The sequence below is a fragment of the Columba livia genome, chromosome 2, assembly GCF_036013475.1.
Source record: "Columba livia isolate bColLiv1 breed racing homer chromosome 2, bColLiv1.pat.W.v2, whole genome shotgun sequence".
NCBI classification, from domain to species: domain Eukaryota; kingdom Metazoa; phylum Chordata; class Aves; order Columbiformes; family Columbidae; genus Columba; species Columba livia.
Genome location: NC_088603.1, coordinates 133,731,154 through 133,746,394, shown reverse-complemented (window position 1 = coordinate 133,746,394; position 15,241 = coordinate 133,731,154). Strand labels below are relative to the sequence as shown.

General features: G+C 34.5%; 1 protein-coding gene across 12 annotated transcripts in view; it reads right to left on the bottom strand.

Annotated features, from left to right (window-relative positions):
* RALYL (RALY RNA binding protein like) overlaps positions 1-15,241 on the bottom strand; it is a 380,059-nt gene that overhangs the window by 182,805 nt on the left and 182,013 nt on the right. For all 12 annotated transcript variants that reach the window (XM_065053891.1, XM_065053892.1, XM_065053881.1 and 9 more), the window contains one exon: positions 1,482-1,760. In XM_065053891.1, coding sequence (XP_064909963.1) covers positions 1,482-1,737 — 256 coding nt within the window. In that variant the 5' untranslated portion in view covers positions 1,738-1,760. Of the gene's footprint in view, positions 1-1,481; positions 1,761-15,241 lie in introns of those variants that run through there.

The window sequence follows — 15,241 nt, the reverse complement described above, 5'->3', positions numbered from 1 at the left end:
TATAGTGATATTTTGGTTGTTGCTAAGCAATGCTTTTACCAAGTCAAGGACTTTTCAGTGAGGAGGCCAAAGATGCACAAGAAGCTGGGAGGGAGCACAGCCAGGACAGCTGACCCAAACTGGCCAAGGGGATATTCCATACCATCTGATGTCATGTTCAGTCTATAAACTAGGGAAAAGTTGGCTGGGTAATCACTGCTTGGGAACTGGCTTGGTATCAGCTGATGGGTAGTGCGCAATTGCATTGTGCATCACTTGTTTCCTCTTCTTCTTCTTCTTCTTCTTCTTCTTCTTCTTATTATTATTATTATTATTATTATTATTCCTTTCTGTTCTATTAAATTGTCTTTATCTTAACCCATAAGGCTTAACTTCTTTTTTTCCGATGCTCTCCCCCAACCCCACTGAGTAGGGGGGCAGTGAGCGAATGGCTGTCTGTGGTGTTTAGCTGCCTGCCAGGTTAAACAGGCTATAAAACTCAAAATTAATGTTGAGCAACTGTGACAAAACAACAACCCATCTAACACAAATACTTCAATTTCTACGTATAATCAGAAAAACAGATACCCACAGCCTGAGAAACTGAAAATGAGTAAGCCTGTGACCTGTTACAGCCCAAGCATCAGCTACCCTTCACCTTTTCCTGACACAACCATTACACACATGAGCTTGGATCTGAGAAATACAGTTCAGAGGTCTAGTGAAAGATCTCTGGCTCCTATCAAACATCTTGCTGTACTATCCATCATTACTATATATATATGACAGGTGGGATTAGTACTGTACTCCAGATGATTTTATCATTGACAGACACCATATCTAATTGCAAATAGCTTTCAGAGGTAACACTTACAATAAGAAACAACCAGATTCATGACAAAGCACTAGAAAACAAAAATGTTACATTTGCTTTTTAATTTGGCATTCAGATGAACAATGTCTGCAACAGTATGTGGGAATGACTTCACCCTAAGTTTTTAGTAATAAACTTCTCTAAATGAATAACAGCATTACAGTTTGATTTGGTAGAATTTCAAGCACTAACAAAACTCCTCCTTCTGCTACTGTATAAAATCTAACACACAGTTGGGCTGGATGTTACTCTAGATTAATGGAATGCAAGATAAGAGCATCTATCTGATTGGTCTTGTATTATATTAAATATACCAAATAGAGTCTAAGAGAAAATATTTATATTTTCCTCACATAAGTCATTGTGTTCACTACAATGAGATTACATAGAGAAGTATAAAGTAGTCAGAAGTAATGTATTTAATAAAACAGCATTTTATAGTAGAAAACATTTTGTAATATATAAGTAGCATCTTGTACTTTGAAAATTCTGCCAGACCCAACATCCTGGAAATAGATGGAACAATGGCAAAACAAACTTACTAGCCCCCAAGGTACCATCAGCAGATGATATTTCAAATAGAAAGGAAAGACAAAACAATATTTCAGTGGTATGAACAAGCCCTTACCTAGTGGCTGCCCTGCGATGATCCTGGCATTCTCTCCTGCCACTGCAGCCCTGGCGTGCCTCTCGCTCATGTACTGTACAAACGCATAACCTTTGTGCACTGAGCAGCCAACTATTTTCCCATACTTTGCAAAGATCGCTTCAATATCGCCTTTTTTGACAATGGCTGTGTTCAGATTGCCGATGAAGACTCTCGAGTTGATGGACTTTGGGTCGTTCTTATTGGTGACATTGCTGGTCTGTGTTTTGCCGGTCATGGTTGGATCACTTGGCTTTAACCCTTAAATAAAGAACAAAAGAACTATGTTTCAAAGCATTCAGTTACCCCTCACTATGGATGATTTTTCCAGCAATAATTCACTTTTCATTTTTCACTTAGGGTGAATCTAGACTCATAAGAGCTATACTTTCTTGAAATGATTAGCAATAAAACCAAGGTGGCACATTTTAAAATACTGTTCATAAGTCATATTAAAACTTCTTATTTTTATATATCCAAAATATAACAATATATCTCTTAATATAATGCTGTGATAGTGGAGCTTTACTGTAATCATACATGGATTTCTGCTTAGAAATTCAGTATTGACTTTTTAAGTACCTAACCATCTAGAAATGGCAAAGCAAGAGGATCAATCATTATCTTACGCCAAAGAAATGAACATTCAAGGCCATGTAGAGAACAAACTCTAACAATGAAAGACAACTCTGCTTTTGTTTGGTAAGTGTCAGCCAGGGCACGTTTCTCAGCAGTTAAACTTCATTGACCATTGTGAGGAGTGCAGAGCAAATAACATACAGTTCTTTACTGAAATCAATATGTTTCTATCAGAACAATTTTTCCTATTAATTCGATACAAAAAAGAAAAGAGAAAAGACAGAGGAAGCACAAGTGGCTTGTATTCCTAGAATTAAAAAGTATGAAAACAATCTTCCTTAATTACAGGAACACAGATTTGCTTGCTGCTGTGCTCTTTCCTCTGAGGTCACAAGTATAAATGCATCCTAGCATATCTCAAATGGAAATATCCATGTTATTCCTGGGAAAGACTTGGCAAAAGAAAAAAAACAACGTTTTGTGGTCATATAGCCTCCCACTTATGAAGTGCACCTGATTTTGTTAACATGTATGCAAATTACGCCTGCCAACAGCTCCTTCCATTTACATTGATTTGCTTAGATGGAGGTGAAGTGAAAGAAATTGTCCCATGAGGCTGCTGGGTTTTCTATATATATATTAGACAACAGAAGAACATGCATACCTCTAAGTAGTGAAAACTTATTTTCTAAGAAGCAGGTCATTTAGACAGCAGTCAAATACAGGCCATCTCTTACAGCTAAGAATTATGTGACTATTTTTTAACCTGTTCATGCTTTTGATCATATCGCAGTAACAGCTCAGGCAAGAAGAGAATCCAGTTAAATACTGCTCACAGTTAAAGCTCAGTTCATTTCTTAAGATGAAAATGAACAATGACCTCTATTCTGGACACCTAAAGCTTGACACTAACTACCAGAAGTTTCATATTTTCCATCAAAAGCTACCATATATTAAGCTAGACTAAGAAAAAAGAAACCATTGTTACTGAACTCCACACAGCTCGTGGTGAACAAAAAGGCCACAGCTGCAGCCATCCACATTTTGACCGTCTCCATCACGCAGGATCCAAACCCCACCCTTCAGGTAAGAACCCACAATGGAGACGTGTGGCGAGTCCTCCTGAGTCCTGGCTTTAGTAAAAGTCCTCTGCTTTAGTAAAAGAATGCATACAGTGGAGCTATCAGTGAAATAGCTTTCACTTGCTTAACAACATAATATGACAGATTCATACTATGATGCTTAGAGAAAACACTGTAGAAAAGAAAAAACGTTTTCTTATAAGTTTATCAATTTTAACCACATTCTGGAAACACAAGATATTGTATACATACACAAATTTCATTATACAAAACCAGGAAAATTGCCTTGACCAAAAGCCTCTGAGCTTTATTATATAACAGGCTCTATACTGTGTATTTTTAGATTTCTGTGGAGACAGTGTATGTTGAAGTAATGTCTATATGTAGTTAGCTTGAACATTGCCAACAGTCATAATAGTACACTTGGCACCGTAATAGTTAGAAGACAAAGCACCTACAAAACATAAATATCATGCACATTGAGTTCCATGTTGGCATAAAGTAGACTGCTGAAATTATCTTAGAACTAGCAACTTTAAACCCCATATTAGATATATATCTGTATTTACAAAGGAGTCAAAGTGACAATAGCATAGCCATGTTATTATAGCTTAATTGAAGAGGTAACATGGCAGAGTAGCTGGCTATAAGGAGAAAAGTTAATGCAGTCAGGCAGCTGGTGAACAGGGAACCGTCAGTATCCCCTGTGGCGTGAAAATGCACAACACTTCAGTGTGCAAACACCACTTCTGTTGGGAAAACTTAACATGGGCAATATTGTGTTCATTTTTGTGAAGATCCAGTATAAGAGCTGTATCTGTCCTTATATAATTCTTAGCATGTTTTTAATGCTGTCTGTGTATATTTATCAGCTGTATAACTGAACTGATTTTACTAAACTCACAATGTTTCAAAGACCACTGGTCTAGAAAGCAGGAGACTTAGTGAGTAGACCTGTCTCTTCCACTAGACTGCTGTATGACTCCCAGTAAGACACTTTTTTGTTCCTTCATGTCCACTTTTAGACTTCAGTTTTTTTTTGTTTTTGTTTCTTTTTTTTTTTTACTAAAAGCTGGCTGTCAGTGTATTTTTATATAGCTTTGAACACAATGATAATGATGAGATCTCAGCTGGTATGTTTGGGCACAACCAACATACTACTAATGAAAATGTCAATGGGAAAAATTCTGCAGAAAATTTTCTGCTGGAAAAGACTTGCATGAAAACCGTACATAAAAAACCTCTTTAATTATTAGCATCACAACTGTTTTCAAAATAGCAGAGTACTACACTCTGTATTTCCTCTATTCTTCAACCATTTAACATGGGATTTAGTGAAATATTAATTTTTTATTTCACAAAAAATTACTTTTAACCCAGTTTTGCTACACACTAATTTAAATAGACTTTGAATAGGACATTGAATGTTTTTTTTCTTGTAGTTGTTCTTTGCAATGCAAATTTATGATATTTTTATAACACAAAGAAAAGTAGATGCCTGGTGGGTTTTCTCATATTCAAATGAGCAGTCAGGAAAACGTGTTGCAGAAATTCAAAGAGTGAGAATAATATTAACATGTGAATAATTGAGATTTGATTGCCTTGCTGGTCGATGTAGAATACTATTGTGAATATTTCGTAAAAATCAAAGATCTTTATTGCAATGAGAAAGAACTTATGGTAACTTTTAGACCTCACTTACAATTTGCATCTGTGAACACTGAATTATACTCATCTTCTCTGATCTATCAGCAAAATCACAAACATTGTAACTCGTACAACCACAGAAAAAAATGAAATAGTGAGAGAAACATATCTAAAATTATCTAATTTCCTTGCAGCCTTTAATAAGGTATCTTCTTAATTTCCTATTATTGCAGTGACCACTTTTGGTAATAAATATCCTCTGTATGCCAAACATATATTTTAAGAAACGCTTTATGAATAGCATCTAGCTGTCAATACACTTCATTACATTTATTTGTTCAATACACCTAATTACAGACAGCATTGTTTTATGCTGTAGCTGATTTAATTATTCTACCCAGAAAGGACTAACTAGTTTAAGTTGTGATATACTTGAGCATAAAAGTCATAAATGAGACCTTTTCCATTATTACACAAATCTCTGGTTCTAATAGCAAAGTTTGCAAACTTGTTTTAAACATTGAAATTTCTAATGTGTTAAACAGGACTAAAAATGTAAATGACTGAAATGAGATTCCTATTGTCCAGCACACACATGGGATAAGTCTAAACCAGTCAATTTGAAGTGCTGAAGAGGGCCCAGATTTTAAGCCCTGGCTTCCTTCATTTTTCCAGCATTTTCTGACATAGTTCAGTTAAGCACCAGCACCACAACACATTGCTCTGTGGATATGAAACTCATTTTCAGTCCCTAGGATGAATGTTTGAACCCACATCTCCCATTTCATATGAGATGTTCCTCCTAGAGCTCTGTGGCTAACAAAAGAACAGTAAAGACAATGACACCTGTTAGAGTAGAGCTTTGTCCCAGTAGAGGGAAGAGCACAGGACCTGAAGCAAAGGGAAAAGGAGCAAGTTGTCCAGTGGTACATCCCAGTAACTCCCAGGCATTTCTTTGGGGGGCGAGGACAGGGTACCATGACCATCTCATTGGACCTCTGCTCCAAATGCTGTGTATGCATTTTAGCAATGACTCTTCACAGCAAAATGCAAAATTTGTCTTGGAAGAGACAGCATTTTTGGTCAAACTACAAAACAATTTGGGACACACAGAGACTTGAGGACCTAAGGCAATTAAAGGGATTTTGAGAGTGATTCACTTCAGCATCTTCCTAGTTGTACAACTATTTCTTAAAAGACTGATTGGAACTTATCAGCCCAGTGAAATTTCTACCGCATACTGAGAATTTGTCTCTGAAATTATCCTTATGTATTTTCCTATGTTGAATAGATAGGTGAGGCCAATGTGTAACAACGCTGCTAGAATTAAAATCTCATATAAATATATTTAAAGGAGATTAGGAAAGATTCATGTTGATGGTTTGGGGATTTTTTTTTCTTAATAAGATCTATGCTTAGTTTCACTTTTAAAAAATTTGCCTTCAACAAGTTTAATAGTATTTTCAGGAGCTTCCATGTGCTTTTGTCCTGAGGCTCTTTTATTTGCTTTTATAAATGGAACATTTACTTCTTCTAAGCAAATAGAAAAAGTCTGTATATTTGAATGAACTAAATGTTACGTGCAGTGACTTTAAGAAGAATTAAGGTCTACTGAGGAAAAACTGAAACAAGAAAACTGAAAATCTTTAAAGAAAACTGAAAAGCTTTCTGAAAACAGATTAGAACCATGTTAGTTACATATAGATTTAACATCACACTTCTATGTACACATTATTTTTACAAAGAAAATGTTAGCAAAAATAAAACATGTTTTCATTTCTCCCAAAAGACATAAATTCAGTTTGAGATCATGTCTAGAGCTGAGCCAGAAAATAATCAACTCCATATATTAGATCTATATGATAACAAAAGACTAATTATGTGGAGAAAGGTTTTAAAATATTAAAATTCCCATCATTGGCAGCTTATTGTAAGCACCATTAAATGCCAAATCTTAATTTTTACTATTTACAATAATAAACTTTGCATAGTCAGATACATAGTACATATTTTAAAATTACAAATACTTTCAAGACAAAGACCTAAACAGACATGTGGTTGGACAGTGAAGTCTGTCCCCATAATGAAATCCGGAGTAAAATATACAGCCTGTAGAAAACTAATTGCTAGGATGTTTGGAGGTTGATCTGAATATGTGCATTCTGGCTAATATCAAACATCATGTTATCGGTCCTTAGATGGACAAAAAGCAGCACTATGACATGTGGTGTCTGTCCTAAAACAAATGGTTCCTTCTTCGGCATTTCCAAGTAATTTATCTCTGCCCTTCTATTATCCAGCTTCAGCTAACAGCTGAACTTTTATAAATACCAAGATTCAATCCTTGCTTTAATGTGATTTAGTGTCTTTAAAGTTTAAGAATCAATAAATATTAAAATGTTTATCAAGTAAAAGAATCTAAGGCCACAATATATTTTTTTCTCCTTTTGAATTACTTTTTAGCAACAGTGACAACTTTAATACTTTTGTGGTGTAAATTTAAGTTTAAACACTGGAAGTGTTCTTCTGTGGGTGAAATGTCCTACAGCATAGATTTATCTTGCATTGGTACTAATATTTCATGGAGAAAATTCACTATTCATGTTAATTCCTTTAATCAGCAGTGATTAAAAACTATCTTATCTCAGCTAAAATCAGTCCTTGATAAACCTGCACCAAATTTTACATAGCTGTTGGAATTAAGACTATTGGATATATCATGGAGGAGGGAGGGAGAGAGAGAGGGAAGGAGAGAAGAGAGAGAACCGAAAGCTATCAAATAAAATATATTTTGTTTTGGAAAAACTTTCTTCTTTGTATTTTAAATTCATTTTTAATGAATTACTATATCTAGGTCACACAAATAAAGAAAAAAGTTATTCATAAGATGGTTAGTTAAATTCACATCAAAATATTCTGGACTTTTCCAGTCCTCATTAAAGTCCAAGAATCTGCTTCCCCTCTTTCATTCCAAGATATCGTGTCTTTTACATTAATTTTTATTTTCTTTTTTATGGTTTAGCTTTAAGTTTTTCTTTCAGTTATTTTTAAGAAGGGGTTGACATATCATGTCTATAACACAGAAAACACTCTCTTCACAATGACATTTCTGGAGCTGTATAAATGACAAAATGCATCAATACTTGCTATGCCACATCTTGTAGAAAATGAAGGACCGAAAAATAAAGTGATGTAGCAGATTGCACTTCATCTCCTGTTGTCACTCTTTTCAAAGAGACAAATACTCTCTCTTTGAGGAAAGTGAAGAAAATGTATCTATTTAAAAAAAAAAAAATAAAAGAAAATAAAAGAAAATATCTAACTGATGAGCACTCAGGTATGGCTCCCTTTCCCCCATCACACTTAAGCCCTGTTAAATACAAGGTTTTCTTTATCAGTGGTAAAATCAAACCATAATCCTGCTGGCTAGGATAAGAAAATAATTATGATAACACAGACCAGTATAGCTGTGTAAATAATACAGTGATTTCAGAAGAAAAATATTAAAATTAAAAAAAAAAAAAAATAGACTTATTTGGAATTCTGAGTAAAGAGGAAGTTGAAATAGGGTAAAGATGTTAGATTACCTAACTGTCTAATCTCATAAACAGATATGCCCTTTCAGGGAATACCTGAGAGACCTGGAAATGGAGGTTACTTAGCAAATTCCAGAGTGGGACCTTTGATATTAGCCCTCAGGTAATGCATCACCTATTAAAACATCTACAATAGGGTATTATGACACTAATTCTAGGCAGCAAAATAAACGGGTAATTTTCAAAATTTTCTTTAACATGAGTTGGTTATGATCTATGCATTGGATATGTCTATCCAGGAACCTAATAACAGAAACTTTTAAGCTTGGAATGTGCTGATTTTATGTGCTATCAGTCAGGCTCTTGGAGATGGAAATGAATACCATTTTCTTTTTTTGTTTGTTTCTTTTATATTTTTATTTTATTTTCAAGAGAGGTAAACAAAAGCTGGTGACTTTTCCCTTCACTTCCAATATTTTGACCAGATCCATTTGTAGCCAGGTATCTCATCTCCTTTCAGTTATCATTTATCATTTACACAAAGAAGCTATTTTAATCTTCCCTCATCAGTCATTCCTGTTGGCTTCTTAATAATTTTTAATACATTTCTGACTTTCCAAAGTTTCTGTGGCCTGAATCTGCTTTCAGTCTTCAGTTTTAGGTATAGTGACAGTAAAAGGTGCAGGACTGCTCTCCTTTCACTTGGGGACTTGATGATACTATGGATTGCCTAAAACCAATTTTAGCTGTATTTGCTGTCATATGACATTTCAAGCTAATCTCGTGTCCAGTAGGACTGCTTGGTCTCATTTGGCAGTGTTGTTTCCTCTGTGTTTTTGCTTTCTCTTCAGCTTCATGTCACTGTGAGAATCAAATGAGCCTTGGCAAGTAAGACAGTCTTCTACTATCATTTTTATATTTCTAAGCTTCCTAATAGACTTCACCAATTTTCTCTCTTCTCAAGGGAGTTTACAGTCTCAAAGTACAATGTCTTCCGAAAGTTTAATCAGTGAATTGTTTTAATGCTTTAGAATTTAAAGTCATTATTTAAAATCAGGTCTAATAAGGATATCTGTGGCATGATCAGATGTTTCCCCAACAACACAATTTTTATTCCAAATATTTTCTGTTATGCATTAGGCTGTTTTTTGGGGACAAATGGCATTAAATATAGCTAGGCTGGTATAAATAAATTTTTCAAATGATTCATAAGGGAAGAAGATTCTGTTGGCAAATTTGTCATGCTTTTTTAAAGTAGCATCTAATCTTTATTGCTGGTGGAATTGATATAAGCGACCCGTAGATGGACTATTTCAGCCAATTTTATTCTACCAAAGCTTCCAAGAAAACTTTCAGTAACATTATTTTGACTAGAATCTTAGTGCCTTATGTTTCCTCTATTATCTTATGAGAGTTTTAAACTGGATTTGAGGTATGTAATGGTCTAGGCTGCCAAATAGGAAACAAGAAGTCAAAAGCTTCCAAATTGTAATCCTAGTTCTGGTACAGACTTGATAAGAGGACTTATGCACATCACTTAATATCTCCACCTTGTCCTCTTCTTTCAGAAACTGGCAATAATACTGATGGTATTCCGGTTCAGTGGGTTGTTGCATGAATGAAATGAAAGAACACAAAACACTGCAAAAATGCTGTGGCACTAGGAAGTTTAATAGAAAATATGCAGTTTAATAGAAAACATAGGACTTTGTATTGAGGATATCTTTGTTTTTCCTATCCACACCATATATACCTGTATATTTCTAAGAATCTTTATGTATTTTCTGTTCATGGGGAATTTTTACATTTTATCTCTAATATTAATCAATCAATATAATTTTTTAATCTTTCATAATGGAGCGAGGTGCTCAAGACTACTTGATTTTCATAATCAGAGGTAAATTAAAATCACATTTGCTCCAAAATGTCCCTCTTAGATGCATGTCTTGGTGATTTATGCCAGAAGACCATACTGTACATCTGACTTACAGGAAGAAAGGTTATAATACTGACAACCAAGTAATCCTGACATCTGCCTCTAGCTCTGCCAGTAACTTTCCCAAAATGATGCAGTAATCACTCGCATATTGTACTTTTGTTTTATCCATCCTATTATTTTACCCCATTTTTTCAGCCTGGCTAGATTTTTATATCAATCATGCCTCAACTGCATCTTTAAAACTCAAGTACATCTCCAGGCAACTTGTGGTAGACTGGTACATCCCTGTAGAGCCCTGGGTTTATTCCTTAGCCAACACACAACATCCTGAGTCAAGAACCCAAGGTAACAGGCTATCGTTCACCACAAAACACCTGAATGCCCTTCTGGTCTATCTAGAAAGTCTATTCTACCTTTTCACGTTATGAATATCATGTGCATATATCAAAGTGTAAGATGACAAAGTTCGTTAAGAAACAGGACATCCTCTCATAACTGAGGATATGTAACAAGACGTTAAATTCCTTTCCTTGATGAACCTTATAGTTCTTTGTGTCCACAATGTGGCAATGGAACTTTCTGCATGGGGTTATAAAAGCTTCCATCACCTATATATACAGTGTACAGGCATCTGATTAAGAAAAACTTAAATAAAAAATTTGAATATGGATCTAATAATTGTGGCTTTAGAGTCTTGAAGTCGGTCTTGTATTTGGGTCTTATTTCAGCTCATTTTTCCAGCACAATCATGCAACCATGACCAAGGCACTTATAAACTAGATCCATATGTTCTCCTGGGCTTTCACCTTTTCAGAAACATAAATCCAAAGCTATCCATGGAACTACTCGTCCTCTGTCCTCTCACCCTGAAGATATCTGAAGTCTAATTGCACTACAGTATATTTCATTAAAGCTTACAAGTAATCTAATGTTCTGCAGAACTCTCTTTAAAAGTTTTCAAGACTAGGTGGCTTGATATATATATCATGTTTAAAACTGCCCACATTCACATTCATTGACCTGTCTTGCCTAAAGAGACTATTTCAGTGATTTTCCTCTGTCATGACTATTACAAACATGAAACTCAATTGTGGTGCCTTTCCCAGAGTCTGACATTCAGGACATTCTCTGGGACAAAGGAAAGCTTTATTCAGTTCTCTGCTGCTGAAAATTAGAATGTGCATTCTTGGTCTCCTGAGCATGTGCCTTGGCTCTCTTAGCAATCACTGCAGCATGACTGCTTCAGGGTCTTACCCCGACATCTCCTTTCCTAGTTTATCTTCAAAATCATTTGACATTTACTTTGCAGTTAAATCTGGGAATTTTCATGCCAAAGCCTGACTAGGTACTTATCTTTTAATGCAAAAATAATTTTAATATCTGGCTGTTTGTTTTTCAGTTCTGAGCTGAGACAGGGGAATTAAATGAAACTTAGAATAGTAACATTTTATTGTTATGAGAGATCACAAAGCCTGCAGTTCCTACACTATGCCCCATACCATATAAAAATCTGCTAGATAGTTTAAGAAAGGTATTAAAACCGTGTTCAAACACTGTATCATTAAGAACTGCTGAAATGATACTCTATTTTTTCTCTTTAAAATGCATTATGTATAAACACAAAAATTGTTATATTTTCCCCCTTTATTATTTAGTGAAAAGCAAAAAAAAAAAAAAAGAATTGGATTAGAAGCCTTTTTTTTTAACATTTCACAATCATTGTAGTCTCAGCAGTAACTTTTTGCTGCAGCAAGTAGACACAAGGGCGATTTTAATTTAGTTTGAGACATCTTAGAGAAGCTGTGATTTTACTCTAGCAGATATCTGACACGCAAACACAATGATAATAGCCCCTACTCAGTAAACTCTCTTATTTAATGCTTTTTTACAGACTCATTGAAGCAAACACAAAACCTGTTGTCAATGTATCTTTTCTAGCAGTATTTTATTTGAGCAAATGATGATTTTCCATGACAGCACCTAATAATTTGGTGTCAGCAGGTAACTTGGCCTCTGGGATCCATATCTGTGTACATTTGAATCCTTTAGAATTTGTTGCTGGCTGCATATTCCTGGTTTTGGTTAACCCTTTGCAACTAACTTTGTAACTAAATGAGCATCATCTGGTAAGCACTGGGACCAGCAGCATCTGAAGTGGATGAATCTCATTCTGTGTCTGGAACCAGCTGTATTACTACTCTGAGTGAAACGGTGGCCCTGCCAAAGTCAGTGACAAAAAATAGGATTTTAACTGCAATTTAACTGAATTTTTGACTCTTAATGTGCTTCAGAAGGAACAGCACTAGATCTTTCAACTGAATAGCATTTTTAAAGACTATAAAACAACGATTCTAGTAACCCTGAGTATGCAGTACAATGCTTTTTCTCTTTCTTTCTGCACTGTAGATACCTATGGGACAGAACCAAAAAAAGGAAAACATTTCCACTAAATTTTCAAAGTGCAAAGTGGATTATGATTTATTTTTAAGAAAAAAAAAATACAAGCCTGCAAAGAAAAGTTTTAGAAACCTCAGTAGAAAACATTGAACACCGGGATGTTTAACATAAATATAATTTGTACTATTGCCCCTGTTACATGGAAGATTGGAAAAATGTTATGAATCTTATATTTAAATATTTTGTTTGATTGATTATACTCAATCTCCAACAACATGCTGTAGAGCTGTAATATATCGGATAGCAAAATGTGGTTAGAGCAAATAATTTACAATGAATAATTTATCTCTCAAATTTTCTACCCTGTAAAGATTTTTCTATAGCGCTTTCTGCCATAATATCTAATGTCTGGTCTAATAGATGATATTATTAGAATGATTAATTATTAAAGTAACTTTGCTCTATACCACAGAGTATCTTTCATTGTCTTAACTGGGACAGGAAAGGGTTTAAATTGAAAGGAGAAGGGGTTTGCTGTTGTTTTTATGTTATTCCCCCTAGTGAATCTGAACAGATGCACTTTTAGTTTTGTTATTCAACAGCTTGAAATGAGTAAGGATTTTTTTTTCTTGTAAATATAGATCAATTACAAAGAGCTCTTTGATAACACTTGCATTTCAACATGAAATATTCTAAATATTCCTTCACTTTATCTAGTTTACCTAGATCTAATTCGATCTAGTAACTCAAACTTTATCATTTGCTTAAAATTAGTTTTTAGTGTGTTTCTTTCACCAAGTTTGCCTCCAAGCTCTCAAATAAATATTCAAAAACATTCACACCAATGAAACTCAGCTACTCAGAGCTGAAATATATAAAGACCACAGAAACAGGCATAGCTAATTCTTTGTATGAAATCTATGGAAGAAAGTTGCTTGTGTTATTTGACTTGGCTTATGTGATCAGCTTTGGCAGCTCAAATTGATTATTTTCAGTTCATATTATGTTATCATCCCAACTAATTATAACATGTGATGTTGCATGCACTTAACTTGGTCTTGTCAACAACTATTAATTATTTGACAGAGTTAATTATTTTGAGAATAAAACATGCTCAGCAGGGACCACACTGGTCTTTTAACATGCAAGTCTCAGTTCCCCAACCACATCATATACAATATACAGTCTTTGATTTCCATTAGTATTGTTATTCTTCTAATGTGATTATGTAGTTTTATATTTCGTTTGGAAAAAAAATATCCTGCTAAAGAGCATTTTATTCCTGTTCTACGTGTATAGCTGCTCAGTTACAACACCAATTTCTACATATCTCATTTGTGTAAGTGATGAGAACTGTCATGTAAAGAAGGAACTGCAATTCTTGCACATGTTACATCAATTCCTGGAATTATTTTAAATTCTAAGAGTAAACTGTAGCTGAGTAACATCACTGTCATCATCATTAAATTGTGCCACTTAAAATAGCCTTTTATTATTTTATCCATCCTTGCAATGTTTTCTCTAAAACTGATGACGTGTTGTTTACAGATGTTCTGATAAGCTATTCAAATGCTGATAATTGGGAAAATTTACAAGGTGTTGTGGAGTAAGAAACCAGAATGGCAGATCAATAGGCACAGGTAACATTTTGAAGAGAAACTAGAATTCACCTACTTCCATAAATTAACTAGGCCACCTACAATTTAAGTAAGAACTTGCTTTTAAAATTATCTCTGTATTTACTTTCAAATGGTACTGATGTAGTCCTTTTTACTATTATTCTGTTTGTATATTTTTTGTTGTAGAAAGATCTGGGATCCTGAAGAAGAAAACGTGTTTGAGGAAATAGTTACTAGACCTTTATTTCTTTCACTTTAATCAATATGTGACTTTCATGCCTATATTTAATTTTTACATAAAGGAAAGTTAAGTGCTATCAGCTTCTATAAAAGAAAAAGCACCTTCACAACAAAAATGTTTTTCATGGTTAGGAGAAGCATCTGGACAAATTTCACCAGATAAGTACTTCTCAAAAGTGATTTCCTTAGATGTTTCCAGTAGTTTTTATTGAGCTATTTCTTTTTCTGTCTGTCCAGTCCTCTAAAGCTTATAATAAAAAATGAGTGAAAAGAAATGCATTTAGGAAAGAGTGGAAAATTGCACCCATCTCTTTTTTATATATTGGTAATCTAAAAATAACAGCTTACTATTTGATGCATTTTTCTGTCTTCTGATTATTTGGAAAATGCTCTGATCAAGCCACACATTCTGAAATGCTGAAGTTCTTTTGGAAATTGAGGTCTTTACTACCAGTCCAAGATGAATTAGCAGTTCTGTGTGTACACACATCTTCAAAACAGGAGGAGGTGATGTAGATCTGCATTAATTCTTGCTTTCTTTGCTTCAGCACTATACCAGAGACCTGTGAAATGCTGTGACTAATACCAAGAGTGTAGACTGTAGGATCTAAGGACAGTAAAGGGGTCTGACAGAGTCAGAAACCTTGTTCTCCTTTTGTTTGTTGATGTCTGACCTAATAATTCCTCAGATGCGTAGCTTACA